General features: G+C 46.3%; 1 protein-coding gene across 1 annotated transcript; it reads left to right on the forward strand.

Moving 5' to 3' along the window:
• Positions 1-226: 226 nt before the first annotated feature.
• Positions 227-2,372, forward strand: LOC123398993 (probable pectinesterase/pectinesterase inhibitor 13). Its single transcript, XM_045093430.1, has 2 exons — positions 227-1,454; positions 1,562-2,372. The coding sequence occupies exons 1-2, from the start codon at positions 329-331 to the stop codon at positions 2,254-2,256; spliced, it is 1,821 nt and encodes a 606-aa protein (XP_044949365.1). The 5' UTR covers positions 227-328; the 3' UTR covers positions 2,257-2,372.
• The last annotated feature ends 14,035 nt before the right edge of the window (positions 2,373-16,407 follow it).

Here is a 16,407-nt window from a genome sequence, read left to right on the forward strand (position 1 = left end):
AAACGGAGTAAGTACTTTTATGCTCTCTCTTTTTACGGGCGTGATGCATGCTCCTTCAATTATAGCAGTTCACTCACTCTTCCCTTTAATTTTCTTTACTAAAAAGGGCCCAGTTTATAGTGTTGCATGGCAGCACAAATCAAGGAGACTCGGCTCCTGGGAAAAAGGACAGACCACAAGGACGTAGCAAAGAAACCAAGCAAGAAAAAACTTGCGCAGTGTTGTTCCTAATAATAGGGGACTTGGTCGTTTGATTCTTTGTGCGCGGCATTGTCGCTGCCGCGCATCGTTTGATTCGTTTCTCCAATTTGTGTGGCTGTCCGCGGCAATGTCGAAGCCGCGGCTCTCCTCCCGCAGCGCGCCGGCGGAGTCAGATGAAAATGCGTCGCGCACGAAGCTCCTGATCGGCGGTGTCTCGGCCTTCCTGCTCCTCGCCATGATTATCGGCACGGCGGCCTTCTTTCTGTCGGAGAAGGCCGAGGACGAGGGGGACGCGGACGACCAAATGATGACCTCCACGATGCGCACCGTCGACCTCTTCTGCGCGCCCACGGACTACCAGGCCACGTGCAAGGAGACGCTGACCAAGCCGCTGGAGCGCTCTTCCAACCAGGTCGACCACCCGCACGCCGCCGCCGCCGCCGCCATCACCGCCGTCGGCCGCGAGCTCGCCCGCGGCTTCAACGAGTCCTCGCTGCTGGAGGCCGTGCGCCGGAGCAACGACACGCTGGTCCACGAGGCCCTGCTCGACTGCAAGATGCTCCTGGAAGACTGCGCCGAGGACGTGACCCGCGCGCTCTCCAGCGTCGCGTGGCGCGGCGTCGACGGCCCGGCGCAGGACCTCCAGGCCTGGCTGAGCGCCGTGATCACGTTCCAGGGCTCCTGCGTCGACATGTTCCCCAAGGGCGAGGTCCGCGTCCAGGTGAAGGAGATCATGGAGAAGGCGCGAGAGATCTCGAGCAACGCCATCGCCATCATCCAGCAGGGCGCTGCCCTCGCCGCCATGCTCGAAATCGACGCCGGCGCGGAAGTCAACCTACCCGTACCCGACGACGCGGACGACAACGACAACACCACCACGGCCGACCAAAGCGACGGCGAGCGCCAGCTCCGGGAGTCCGTGTCCGACGTCCCCACGTGGGTGCCCAGAGAGGACCGGAGGATTCTCGAGGAGGCGGAAGAAGAACACAATGGCGTGCTCAAGCCCAACGTGACAGTGGCCAAGGATGGCTCCGGCGAATTCGCAAACATCTCGGCCGCCTTGGACGCGATGCCGAAGGATCACAGCGGGAGGTATGTGATTTACATCAAGGAGGGTGTCTACGACGAGTCCGTGAACGTCACCAACGGGATGTCAAACATCACCTTCTACGGCGACGGCCCGAAGAAGTCCATCATCACCGGCAGCAAGAGCGTCGCCGACGGCGTAAGGATGTGGAGAACCGCCACCTTGGGTAAACACACATTGCTTAATTAGTTATAATTGTTTTGCCCAAGCATAGCTAGATGCTTGCAACAAATCCAAGTGACCGCGTCGTTAATCAATTGAGCTTGTACGCAGCGGTGGACGGGGACAGATTCATGGCGGTGAAGCTGGGGATCCGAAACACGGCGGGGGACGAGAAGCAGCAGGCGCTGGCGCTGCGCGTCAAGGGCGACCGGGCCATCTTCTTCAACTGCCGGATCGACGGCCACCAGGACACGCTCTTCGCGCAGGCCTACCGGCAGTACTACCGCAGCTGCATCATCTCCGGCACCGTGGACTTCATATTCGGCGACGCGGCCGCAGTGTTCCAGCGCTGCGTGCTTCTCGTCAAGGACCCGCTCCCGGGGAAGCCGGGCGTGGTGACCGCGCATGGCCGCCGCGACCGTCAACAGACCACCGGATTCGTCCTGCACCGGACCCGCATCGTGGCAGATGAAGCCCTCGCCAGCAAGTCGTCGACGGTGAAGACCTTCCTGGGGCGGCCGTGGAAGGAGTACTCGAGGGTGGTGGTGATCGAGTCGGTGATCGACGGGTTCGTGCACGCGCAGGGGTACATGCCGTGGGAGGGCAAGAACAACCTGGGCACGGCGTTCTACGGCGAGTACGGCAACATCGGGGACGGCGCCAACATCACCGCGCGAGAGGAGATGAAGGGGTTCCACGTGCTCAACAAGGAGAAGTCCAAGACGTTCACGGTGGAGCGATTCCTGAACGGCGGTGAGTGGATACCGGAGACGGGCACGCCGGTGAGGCTAGGGCTGTTCGGCTGATATATGCAGATGGGTGGAGTGTGTTCATCGATCCCTGTGTACGAATGCGTTGTTAGGTTCAACTGTAATGTTATGAATGTACAAAATACAGTCAAAATAGTGACTTCAAAACGGAAGCGTCTACTGCGTGAAGAGGAAATTGTCGGTCTGCTACATTTTTTTAGCGAAATTTACAAGAGCACGACACAACTTTCCTCTATTAGAACATCTCTAATAGACCCCTTAAATCGCGGAACTAAAACCGCGATTTACACTTCGCACAACAGCTGGTTGTATACGGGCTCAAAAACTCCATGCGGAACAAAACCCTTGACTAAAACTGTAAATTTTAAAAAACTTATTTGGCGCGAGAAATAACCGAGAGTAGTACGCAAAATCGGGGATGATCACTCAAACAAGCCATAGATCCATAGATACAAAGCTTGGCGAACGCGTATCCTACCCTAAGCTGACCAAAATGAAGCCATCGGGTGCGGTAGCGAACCTAAACAAGCTCACCGGAGCCCAACAACGGCGCTCAGTCCTCATGAAAGGTGAGGTGGATGTACATCTTGTCCTGCGCTATGGACTCGCGGCACCACTCCTCCTCCTTCTCGTCGAACACAAGCATCTTTGTGAGGCCCCGCTCGTAGAGCACGGCGTCGATTTCGGCCTCCCGCCGATAGTGCTGCACCTCCTCCTCCTCCTCTCACGCACTGTGTGCGAGAATGGCGGCCTCGATGTCATCCACCTCCGCCGGGTGCAGGAAGTCCTCTGGCCCAACGACGCCACCGCCCTGCCGATCCGTCTTCGGCTCCATCTTGACCGCGCAGAGAGGGGGGAGCTCCTTCGGCTCCATTTTCATTGGGTATGCGACGGACGGGAGCTCGACGCCCCGGCGGAGCTGCCCACGCCGGAGAATAGTCGCGTCCGCGTGTGGTCGTGTTCCCCCATCTCGCAGCGACAAAGGAGCAACGACGGCACCTCAAGCCCACGGTTGGTGTACCGCAGGGCGGAGCGCTTCCTCGTCGGGTCAGCGATGACACATGACCTGCACTCGGGGTCGTCGCCACATCGCCAGCCGGAGCGCCAACTCCCGCCCCACATTGTGGAGGGTCGGTGGGCGGGGCGGTGGATTTTGGCCACCGGCGGCGAGAAATCGATGTGAGGAATGCGAATTCGTAGTGAGGGGGGGGGGGGGGTATGGTTTCGCCCCATATTGACCTGGCGGACCCGAATATAAACCACACGGGAAAGGGAGAGGGGGTGGTTTGCGGGCCACTGTAAAATGTTTACACACCTACTCGAGTAAACGTGTGTGATTTGGCCAAAAGATCAAGCCAAACCCATATACTCAGCGAGAAATTTACGGGCCGCCAGCTTTTACAGGTCTGCTAGAGTTGTTACCTTTTCTGTGCGCATGAAAGACACGAGTGGAGCAAAATTCACATGTAAAAAAGGCAATAAACGACGTCGCAAGGCCCATTTAGGGCCAGTTCTTTTACTCGCTTTTAGAATAAGCTGGAATAAGATACCCCTACCCACCTCATTCTAGAAGCCCAATCAAATTTATTTTTTAAAAAATCTACTAATTAAGACTTGACTATTATGCCTCTAAAAATATATTTTTGATTGGGCTTCTAGAATAAGCTTGATAGGGGTAGCTTATTCTAGAAGCTCAAAAAGCCACCAAAAGAACTGGCCTTTAATTAGCTTGATAGTATATGTTTACTGAAAAAAACTTTATTAAACTATTAGACCGATAGGGCTTGAACGAGATCTGGCTTATATCATACATGTAGGAGCTCAATTTATGCGATAGGCTTATCGATCCTGCTCTGAAATTGCCCATTTAATTGCTATCATATTATTAAATTTGTTAAGAACTTGGTTAGGGAATTAAAATACGTAATAATATTAAAATCGTGACTTCTTTGATATGTTCTTTTGGACTTCACTACAACTCTGATGTCATATGTTTTATAATAGCAAATGGAGTGTTTTTTATGACAAATTATGTTGTTAAGGATGACAAGTTTAGTAGACGAGTATGACAAATCCGCCTCAATTTATTTTTTGCCCACTAAACTGCCGTGCATGTAAACTAAATTTGTTATCATTGTGCCAATATAAATTATGTCAGATTTTGAGTGTTCCCGTTTATTTTGAAAGCAGCTTTGGTTCTGCCCAAGCATGCCAAAAAATAGTGTCCTTATACATGGTTTTAGGCTTCAAGTGTCACGTAAATGTGAAAAATGATGGTAATCAAGGTTTGCCACCAAACCGATCACATGGGACAATAACTTCCATACAAGTGCATATAAAAGACCATGGGCCGATTGGAGTTAGGGCATTTTTCCGGGAGATTTGCTACACATACAGGAGGGTTACGGGATGAGGACATTACAGGGTGTCATGTCAGGTTCTAATTGGTCAATAGTCGAGGCATGGGCCAACCCCCGTTGAAATCAGGGGGGCATGTTTTAAAGGTTTGGAAGGAACATGTAGAACCCCTGTAAAAGCCTGTATGTCTAGCATTTTTGTTTTTCCGGTATGCTTGCCCTGTTAGATCATCTACACTCTTTGTCTCAAACAAAATAAAATTCATCTACACTCATGTAGGGGTTGTTCCTTGGCTGCCAGTGTGTCCATCATCTAGGGTCGGGAGGCATCGAAAATCATTATTATTATCCATGGAGAAATTGTGAGCATTCATCATAACATATTGGTTAGCAATCTGGATTGAGGGTAACAAAATGAAGGTAGCATTATTGTGTTGGTCCAAAAATAATAATCGCATTGCCATATACGGATCACGCTATCCCTACCACTCTAGGGATCTGGACAAATCCACACGGAAACCAATTCAAGCTAATCATGCAGCAAAGTTGAGATTGTAAGAACACTAAGCTTAACTTAGCAAAGGATCCAATCCTCCACACGTTGCTGTTCAGATGCACAACAATCAGGCATGTTCGTGCTGATGCATTCCTCTGAGCCATTGCGTGATGGAGATATTAAGTGGGCATCTCTTATTTTTTGTTCACCAAATGGAATGTGGTTAACACATACATGGTTTTAGAGGAAAAAATTGTAAATCCTAATATGGACCGGTATCCAGTGATGTGAAATTTCTATCTAATCGAGCGAGACGTGATCCCTAGACTAACTTAACACTGATATGCACTAGATGACAAACAATGCAATATTTTGTAAAAAAGATTTTTGTAATATCTAGACTAGCTCGCAATATTGGTAGCAATATGTCATGCCTGGTGCAAGGACGGTGCACTACAGGAAAAACCAGTGGCGGAGGACGAAAAAAGAAAGGTGGGGCGAACTTCAGAGCCTAAAAAAAAATTGGATGCAAAACCAACATAGATAACACACATTAACAGACAATGTACATTTATATTTTAAATGATCCTAAACAGAATAAGCGGATACAAAGAAAATGTATATATGTCTATCGAAATAGAATAACAATCTAAAACATACCGATTAATAATAAAGCTTAAATGATGCCTAGAAGACCCAGGCAATGGCAGTGCCCTGCCATCCTTTTGAAAAAATTTCTTGATTTTATCAAGATTAGGGCTCCTTTGATTCAAAGGAATTCTATAGGATTTTTGGAGGATTGAAACCCTTAGGATTTTTCCTACATTGGTCCTTTGAATCATAGAATTGAATCTCATTGGAACTTTTCCTATGAAATCTTCTTGTACTGCATTTCATAGGAAATCTAACATCCACTCCAACTTCTTTTTACAGTTTCTTTGTTTTTCTTGTGGCATCAAACACTCCTTACTAATCCTATAGGGTTTAAATGAACATGCTACTCAAATCCTCCATTTTTCCTATTCCTGTGTTTTAAAATCCTGCGAATCAAAGAGGCCCTTAGACTTTTGAATATCCCACGTTCAATAAACACACCATTGACTCATTAAGCCGTGCAACCATTTTTATTGCTTAAAAGGCCCTTTCAATTGTTTCTGTGTTCATCGATAGTAATAGTGCCAAGTCAATGAGGCGATAATTAAGCCGTAGGGAAGATGATATGCCTTTCAAGTCCAACCATCTTTTTAGTTAGGCTTGCAATATCATGACAAGCTCTAAAGTCTTTGACCCTTCTCATATGAATAATGAATAGATCAAGGTTATCTTCTATCTGTGCACGTTCATAATTAGATAAATCCGCATGATAAATCTCTATAAGTCGTGCAAGCTTCAGTCCTGAATCAACATTCTCCTCCATTGTGGTTTCAACCAAATCTGTAACTTGTTCAGTAGGTGCAAAATTTGCAATCTCTCCTTCCATGGAATCTGTTACTCATTCAACATGTGCTTGATTTGGATGAACAGAATGTGTCGTAGCCAAGGACTGGTTGTAGCATTCCGACTTTGGTGGGTACTTAGATTTGGATTGGAGCTACTGCGCTACGAACTGCCTCAAAATATCTTGTCAAACCTGCAATCCATCACAGAAAATGTCTCTAAAATCATCAGATTGTAGATTGCTAAGTCATTCTTTTAAAATGGCACAAAAATTCAGAAATATATGTGATAGGCTCATCGATCCTGCTCTGAAATTGCCCATTTAATTGCTATCATATTATTAAATTTGTTAAGAACTTGGTTAGGGAATTAAAATACATAATAATATTAAAATCGTGACTTCTTTAATATGTTCTTTTGGACTTCACTACAACTTTGACGTCAGATGTTTTATAATAGCAAATGGAATGATATTTTATGGCAAATTATGTTGTTGAGGATGACAAGTTTAGTAGGTGAGTATGACAAATCCGCCTCAATTTATTTTTTGCCCAGTAAACTGCGGCCCATGTAAAATGAATTTGTTATCATTGTGCCAATATAAATTATGTTAGATTTTGGGTGTTTCCGTTTGTGTTGAAAGCAGCTTTGGTTCTGCCCAAGTGATTACATATTACCAGGGTGAGAGGAGGTTCGCTCGTCCCGCTCCCGCGAGCGAGGGGCGAACCCTAGATCGAGCGCTGCCAGCCCCCATCCTCCTCGGTCCCCTCCCCCCCCCACCGCCGCCGCCGGAGTGCGCCGCCGGGCCGGCGGGCCTTCTTCATCCCTCGCGCGGGGGGCTGGCGCGGGGCACCTCCTCAGGTGGTGGCGCGGTGTTGGGTAGGGCGCGGCGGCGGTGGGCGCCCCGGTGATGACGGCTGCTGCAGTTGACATGTGGTGGGCTGCTAGGGCCTCGGTGGCGGCGGGTTGGCCTCTTCCCGTCCAGATCTGGTGCGGGACGTGGCTGACGGCGCAGGGACAGGTGCTCGGGGGCGACGGGTGCATGTGGCCGGTGCAGATCCGGCGAGGCAACGCGCGCCCGTCGCTGTGGTGCTGCTAGAGGCTTCCCGGTCGGCGGTGGGGCGGGGCTGATGCCTCAGTTGGCAGCGGTCGATCCGGGACTGCAGGTGACGGTGCGGATCTGGTCCGTGGCGGAGGATGGCGTTCGGCGGTGCACAAGCAGTGGGCCGACCTAGTCCGCGGTGGTGCTTGTTGCCGTGTTAGTGCCCCTTCTTGTTGCTCCTTCGTGACGTCGGTCCGAGTGGGCGCCCGTGTTGCTGCTATGCTGCGGACAGATCGACGACGCTGACTATGGTTGTGGCGGCGTGTGAGTTTGTCTCGGGCTGGTTGTGGACCATGCCGGGGCTTGCTCGGCGGTGGCCGTCGGCAGCTACTAGGATGTGTTCCCCACAGTCGACGATGATTGTCGGGGACGCAGGCGTGGATGCCCCCTAATGTGGGGGCGTTCACCCAGGCCAGGTGGTTGATGCCGGGCTAGGAGCGGAAGGAGACACCTCCCGTCTCTCCCACCATGGTTGCGCGTTGTGAGGTCGGCGGTTGGCGGTGATGGCGTGGGTGGGGGCTGGGGTCCGGCTTCAGGCTCTCGGCGGTTGCGCTTGGTCTCTTCCGTCGTGGGCATGCGGCGGGGGTGCAGCTAGGCCAATGGCGGTCCGACGCCTTGGTGGAGGTGGCCGGCGGTGCGCGTGGTGGTGGTGCTTCCACTTGGCGGCGAGGCGGACTGGTCGTGTTGCCGCGGCCATGATGCTCCATGTGCGGAGGTGTGGAGGAGCGGCTTGAACGGGGGGCGGCGTCGCACACGGCGTGCTTTCTGCAGCACGACGGCGGGAGCTTTAAGGGCATCTCAAGCCCCGGGCCTGGTTTGCTCTCGCTATCGCGTCCGGTCGGTTACCGTCCTTGACGGTGGAGGCTGTGCCCTCCTGCGTGCCGTTGGTGATGATGCCCCTAGCCCCGGCTCCTCTTCCTCGTCATGCAGACCCCTCCTTGTGTTGTTGTGGTGAGCCGACGTGGAAGCTTCAAGTCCGTGTTGGCGCGGGGTTGTGGTCGGTTCGGTGGGAGGCTCCGATGCGCCTGAGGTGGAGGTTGGGATCGGGAGAAATCCCAGTCGGCCTGGTCGACACCGACGCGGTGGCGCCTGCGGGTGCTGCCAGACCTTCCTGAAAGGCGTCGGGGCTACCTTTCATTTCCCCTCGCCGCGTACCGGGGAATCCCTTAGCAGAAGCGTCGTCATCGTCGCGTCCCTTCTTGGAGGTGTTGATTGGGACCGGCGTCTCGGAGTCTAGGAGTTTGGTGGGTGTTCTTAGGTGGGCGCAGCGGTCGCGAGGCTTCTTCGTTTTGGATGATCCGTCGTTGTCGGCATTTGTTTCTTTTACTCTTTCTTTGTTGTTTCTTTTGTACGTGCATGTGTTGTTTTCGCCCAAACACCTATCGTTGGATGTACCGGAAGTGGTTGCTTTGTAATACAAAGCGGGGTGAAAGGCTGTTTCGAGAGGGGGTTTCTGCCCAAGCATGCCAAAAAGTAGTGTCCTTATACATGGTTTTAGGCGTCAAGTGTCACATAAATGTGCACAATGATGATAATCAAGGCTTGCCACCAAACAGATCACATGGGACAAGAACTTCCATACAAGTGCATATAAAAGATCATGGGCCGACTGGAGTTGGGGCATTTTTCCGGTATGGTTGCCCTGTTAGATCATCTACACTCTTTGTCTCAACAAAAAAAAAATATATCATCTACACTCATGTAGGGGTTGTTCCTTGGCTGCCAGTGTGTCCATCATCTAGGGTTGGGAGGCATCGAAAATCATTATTATTATCCGTGCAGAAATTGTGAGCATTCATCATGACATATTGGTTAGCAATCTGCCTTGAGCGTAACTGAATGAAGGTACTCCTGCGTGAAGTCATGCCTGGTCCAAGGATGCATGGTGCATTACAGGAATAATAGAATATTTCGTATAAGAAAACTGTAATATCTTAGCTCGCAATATTTGTAGCAATATGTCATGCCTGGTGCAAGGATGGTGCATTACAGGAAAAACATACTAGGCCGAGTGTACAGACCACCCGGCGAAGCCGAACTCACCTTGGCAACAGCGTCGCCAGGTGTGATACTCGGCATACACGATACTACAACACTCGGCCTATGGTTTTTTTTTTTCATGGAAAGGGGGTCCCCCACTCTATTTTATTGCATAAAACCGAGCACAGAGTTATCAGAACATCCAGCCCACGTTAGAGAGTTATCAGAACATCCAGCCCACGCTAACGGCACAGGGAGTAAGCGCTGAGCGGATTCTGTAAAACTTGTTCGACCAGTAAACTTTAAGAAACACGATAAATCTATCAAAAAAATCTTATATGTATAGTTTTGGAGGCAGTATACAGTTCAACCATAAACTGGTCAAACCACATCGGAGCAAACGTGCCGTTGCAATATGGACCATTTGAATTTGGACAATCTCTTTCGAAGTATCAGAGTTTCATACGGAAACTAGTTTGTTACAAAGGGATTTCATTTTTTTGAACTTATTTGAACTTCATAGTTTTTCTATGTTTAGAATGCACCATTCAAAGCCACATCATCAATTTACAACCCTTTCTGACTTCATTTGTTATTTTTTATGCATTTACTGATTATTTTGAACTATACGACCATGAAATTGAAAAGCATTTGAAATGAACTCTGAAAAGGTTCCAAGTTGGCATGGTATCATCATTTCACCCACATAGCATGTGCGAGAAAGTTGAGAGGGTTACGGAAAAAACTGGATGCACTTCGTGTACAAAACGAACAATCTCTTTTGAAGTATCACGGTTTCATACGGAAACTCGTCTGTTACAAAGGGATTTCATTTTTTTGAACTTATTTGAACTTCATAGTTTTTTTGTGTTTAAAATGCACCATTCAAAGCCACATCATCAATTTACAACCCTTTCTGACTTCATTTGTTATTTTTCATGCATTTACTGATTATTATGAGCTATAAGACCATGAAATTGAAAAACATTTGAAATGAACTCTGAAAAGGTTCCAAGTTGGCATGGTATCATCATTTCACCCACATAGCATGTGCGAGAAAGTTGAGAGGGTTACGGAAAAAACTGGATGCACTTCGTGTACAAAGCGGACAATCTCTTTCGAAGTATCAGGGTTTCATACAGAAACTCGTTTGTTACAAAGGAATTTCATTTTTTTAACTTATTTGAAATCCATAGTTTTTCTGTGTTCAAAATGCACCATTCAAAGCCACATCATCAATTTACAACTCTTTTCGACTCGAGCATTAGTCCCGGTTCGTAATGTACTCCAAAGTGCGTCGCTCACCGTACATCCATTAGCGGTTCATCTCTATTATGAAATTAAGTATATATCAAAAAACCATTCCAGAACAAAATGAATAGAGAAATGACCAAATAAATACAAGTTCTCTCATAAAACAACATACAACTATGTAAAACATTTAAATGCAACAACAAACGCGATCAAAATCGCAAGTAAGGTAACAATTGACCAAACAGCATAATGATACCAAGCCTCTTTATCAATGTCATATTTTCTAATATTCCTAATCTTCAAGCGCATTTCATCCATCTTCAAGCGCATTGCATCCATCTTCAACCGCATCGCATCGATCTTCATCTTGCGATCGTCAATGACCTCGGCAACATGCAACTCCATTTCCATATTCTTATCCTCAATTATTTTCAATTTTTCCTTCAAGTATTTGTTTTCTTTTTCAACCAAAGTTAACTTTTCGAGAAGCATTTCTAGGTGGGTTGGAATTTCCGGTTCACATACCTCCTAGATTAAAAATATATGTCACGTTGGCCATCATAATTGTCATAAACAATATATGAACCAAATAGTTATGAAAAGATAATATATACCACATCTGAATCATAGACAGGACGAGGGCCGACGGGGGCGGATACTAAAACCATAGCACTATATAATAACAAGGAATAATAAAAGTAAGAAAATTAGACAAGTATCTATCTGAAGTCAGAATTTTTTTCTTTCAGAAAGAAGATAAGACCAAGAGGCTCACCACGGTGGTGCCGGCGACGAGATCGGCGCGGGCGATCAACGGCGGTGAAGACGGGGCGGGGACGGGGCGTGACGGACCGCTAAATCTAGACAAGTCTCGTTGAAAATGGAGCTCGGAGGTCGAGTTTCGAGAGGAGAAAGCTTAACTAGTGTGGCTCGGGCATTTCATCGAACACCTCATGTGCATAGGAGGTGAACTAGAGCACCCAAATGCCCTCCCCTCGCCGGCTCGACAAAAACAGAGCACTGTGGAGTGCTCTGCCGCGGCGGTGGGTATATATGTAGGCAAGTTATTTGTCCCGGTTCGTGGCATGAACCGGGACTAAAGGTTGTGGGCCAGCAGCGAGGACCATTGGTCCCGGTTCGTGGCTCGAACCGGGACAAATGGTTCCACACGAACCGGGACCAATGCCCACGAGGCCCCGGCCGGCCCCATGGGCTCACGAACCAGGTCTAATACCCCCCATTGGTCCCGGTTCTTGAAGAACCGGGACTAATGGGCTGGCCAGGGCCGAACGGTAGCCCTGTTTTCTGCTAGTGAACTCAGCTAGCTGAGATTTTCTATGGTCTCATTCACATAATACTATTGTAATTTGTATTTATCCTATTTGTTTCTTTTAGCCCATCATTTTATTGCTAGCTGAGATTTTCTATGGTCTCATTCACATAATACTATTGTAATTTGTATTTATCCTATTTGTTTGTTTTAGCCCATCGTTTTATACTTTCAGGATGACATGTCATATTTTTGGTTGTTGTTGCTATGCATCCCATCTAACCGGCCCAATAACTACTCATTCGATTTTTATTGTTGGACGTCGCATCTTTTTAAAAAGAAATCGTTGAATAGAAAAAAATAAGCAAAAAAAGTTACGTGATGGCTTATTAGTTCCAACTACTCTCATCACTAATGGTTCTTGTACAAAGAAGTAGTGTGTCCTTATTATATGAATTGTGATGTAGTAATTTGTTTTTTTCTAGTAAAAAATAACTTAATTCTAGCTTTTCCATGTGGTTGCTGCACAAATAAGATTTGCAGTTGCGACCTGCCTCTGAATACTTGCAGTTGCGACCCGACTATGAATAATTGCAGTTACAAACCGACTACGAATACTCGCAATTGCGACCCGGCTATGAATACTTGTAATTGCGACCCAACTATGAATACTTGTAATTGGGACCTGACTTTGAATATCTGTAGTTGCGATTAGGCTTTGAATACTTGCAATTGCGACCCGACTTTGAATACTTACAGTTGCGGTCCGAATTTGACTACATGCAGTTGCCATCCGACTTTGAATACTTGCAGTTGCCACCCGACTTTGGATATTTGCAGTTGCAAACTGACTACGAATACTCGCAATTGTGACCCGACTATGAATACTTGTAATTGTGACCCAACTATGAATACTTGTAACTCGGACCCGACTTTGAATATTTGCAGTTGCGATTAGGCTTTGAATACTTGCAATTGCGAGCGGACTTTGAATACTTGCAGTTGCGGTCCGACTTTGAATACATGCAGTTGCCACCCGACTTTGAATACTTGCAGCTGCGACCCGTCTTTGGATATTTGCAGTTGCAAACCGATTACGAATACTCGCAATTGCGACCCGACTATGAATACTTGTAATTGGGACCCAACTATGAATACTTGTAATTGGGACCTGACTTTGAATATTTGCAGTTGCGATTAGGCTTTGAATACTTGCAATTGTGATCCGACATTGAATACCAGTTGCAGTCCGGCTTTGAATACATGCAGTTGCCACCCGACTTTGAATACTTGCAGTTGCGACCCAACTTTGAATATTTATAGTTGCGGCCACATTTCCAATCTTGCGAACCGATTTTAAATATTAATATCATTAATATAAAAAGAAAGACAAAAACGAAGACATCAAAACATTAAATAAAACAAGGACTAAAAAGTAAAAAACACTAGAAAGTAAAAATAAATAAATAATGAAAACCTAAATAGACAATTTTATAATATATGATAACAAATGAACATTAAGTTAAATGAAATGAATACACTTAAATCAGTGGGAGTATGCATGCACCATAACCCAGTCCAACAAAGTTCATAGCTACCAAACAACCACGAAATAAAAAACAAAACGGGCACCAGTTGTGTCGCTGCATAGGCTGTCCGGCAGTTTGCACGAATCTTTGCATGTCTTGGATAAACTAAGAGGTGAATGTGACCACTGTTGTTTCTCAGCTAGCTGAGTTTCAGCAGGACCTTCTGATTACCCCTATAGACAAATGTAATTGTGACCTCCCCTTAGAAATACGTGTAGTTGCGGCTACGCCACAATCCCCCGCCCTCCTTTATAGACAAGTGCGATTGTGTCTCGGCTATGGAAAATGTGCAATTGCCACTAGTTCTTCAAAAAACACGTGAAAAATTGTGACCTCTTTTGTCAGTATAGGAAAACAAATTGTAGTTGTGACACTTCCTTAGAAATTATAGTGTGTCCACCTTTGGACAAAATCAAGATAAAAAAAAGATGATTTTTTTGAACTGTACATGGATGAAAAATTTAAAAATAAATAATTAAATATTTCTCATTTTAATTTAATAAAGGAAAAGTAAAAAAAACATGCATCCAAAAGCTTCTCCTTAGAAAAAAACTTATTTTTTAGCCCCTCAGAGACACTATTTAGAGGCAAAAGGCCGACCTCGTCTTATTATAAACATTAACATCTGAATATAAACACTGACAAGTACAAAAAATACAAACACAAATGAGCCTACAAAACTAAAAAGAAAAAAATAAAAGTACAATAAAAACCTCCCAGTTAGTTAAAAAGATATAAAAAGGTTTGACAGATAACAAAAACATGCTACAAGAGATTGCATCCACAGGACATAATTTAGGCTGCAATAGTCTTCTTGTCAAACACAAATTATATCGCCACCTCACTGCTATGATGGGCCACAAGAAAAAACAAAACAAGCAAACACATTAAAGCAGGATACCAGCACATGACTGCATCGCTCGTATACCACCACGTGACTGCATCGCTCATCGGAAGAAAACGCAAACCGTGAAGTGGTAATATCCAAATGCCCAAAAAAGTGAATGACACCAAAACAAAACCTCAGCTAGCTGAGTTGCAGCCAAACCGTTATTAAAAACTCATAATCTACTCTATCCCAGCTAAAATCAGATTATCGATTGTTAATAACTCATTACCCTTGTAAAGTTGAAAATAATTACATTCCTCCCACCGTCATCCTCTTCTTTCTTAAAAAAACAAAGGATAAATAAGTCATTATGCAATGTAAAACCTGGATTACAGTTTATATAATCTGACCTCTAAATATGCCCACCTAGATTATTTTTATAACCAGATTATATAATCTTTCTTATTAATCTAGATTATTATAATCTATTGTGGTTCCAAATAGGCCCTAAATCAATTGATCGACTACCAATGAATCAATTGTGGGCTGGGGCTACTTCCGAGCAATACTTTTGGGCTTTGGCCGTTGAACAATGTGCACATTCAACAGTTAGAGGTTATCCTTTTTCATCGCTAATTTCTGATCGAGCACATTGATTGAGATATATATTATTTAACATCCAAAGTAGCATAGTCTCCGTTCGTACCTATTGAGGGGGGCCGATCCATAGGGGGGGTCAGGTCCCCGCTCGCCCTCCCACTGCCTCCGCCCTTGTCTGTCGTGCCCATGTTTGACGACTGGCTGCGCCCCTTACAGTGTCGGTCTGGTCATCGGCACAGTAGAGGGGGACATGAGACACTAGCCGGCTCACGGGACTCGATCTACCTGTTGGAAATATGCGCTAGAGGCAATAATAAATTAGTTATTATTATATTTCCTTGTTCATAATAATCGTTTATTATCCATGCTAGAATTGTATTGATTGGAAACTCAAATACATGTGTGGATGCATAGACAACACACTGTCCCTAGTGAGCCTCTAGTTGACTAGTTCATTGATCAAAGATGGTCAAGGTTTCCTGGCCATAGGCAAGTGTTGTCACTTGATAACGGGATGACATCATTAGGAGAATCATGTGATCGACAAGACCCGAACTATGAACGTAACATATTGATCGTGTCGTTTCATTGCTATTGTTTTCTGCGTGTCAAGTATTTGTTCCTATGACCATGAGATCATATAACTCACTGGCACCGGAGGAATACCTTGTGTGCATCAAACGTCGCAACGTAACTGGGTGACTATAAGGGTGCTCCACAGGTATCTCCGAAGGTGTCCGTTGAGTTAGTATGGATCAAGACTGGGATTTATCACTCCGTGTGACGGAGAGGTATCTCGGGGCCCACTCGGTAATACAACATCACACACAAGCCTTGCAAGCAATGTGACTAAGTGTGAGTAATGGGATCTTGTATTACAGAAGGAGTAAAGAGACTTGCCGATAACGAGATTGAAATAGGTATGCGGATACCGACGATCAAATCTCGGGCAAGTAACATACCGAAGGACAAAGGGAATGACATACGGGATTATATGAATCCTTGACACTGAGGTTCAACCGATAAGATCTTCGGAGAATATGTAGGCTCCAATATGGGCATCAAGGTCCCGCTATTGGATATTGACCGAGGAGTGTCTCGGGTCATGTCTACATAGTTCTCGAACCCGCATGGTCTGCACACTTAAGGTTCGGTGACGTTTCGGTATAGTTGACTTATAGGTGTTGGTAACCGAAAGTTGTTCGGAGTCCCAAATGAGATCTAGGACGTCACGAGGAGCTCCGGAATGGTCCGGAGGTAAAGATTGATATAT

The sequence above is a fragment of the Hordeum vulgare genome, chromosome 5H, assembly GCF_904849725.1.
Source record: "Hordeum vulgare subsp. vulgare chromosome 5H, MorexV3_pseudomolecules_assembly, whole genome shotgun sequence".
In the NCBI taxonomy this organism is placed as follows: Eukaryota; Viridiplantae; Streptophyta; class Magnoliopsida; order Poales; family Poaceae; genus Hordeum; species Hordeum vulgare.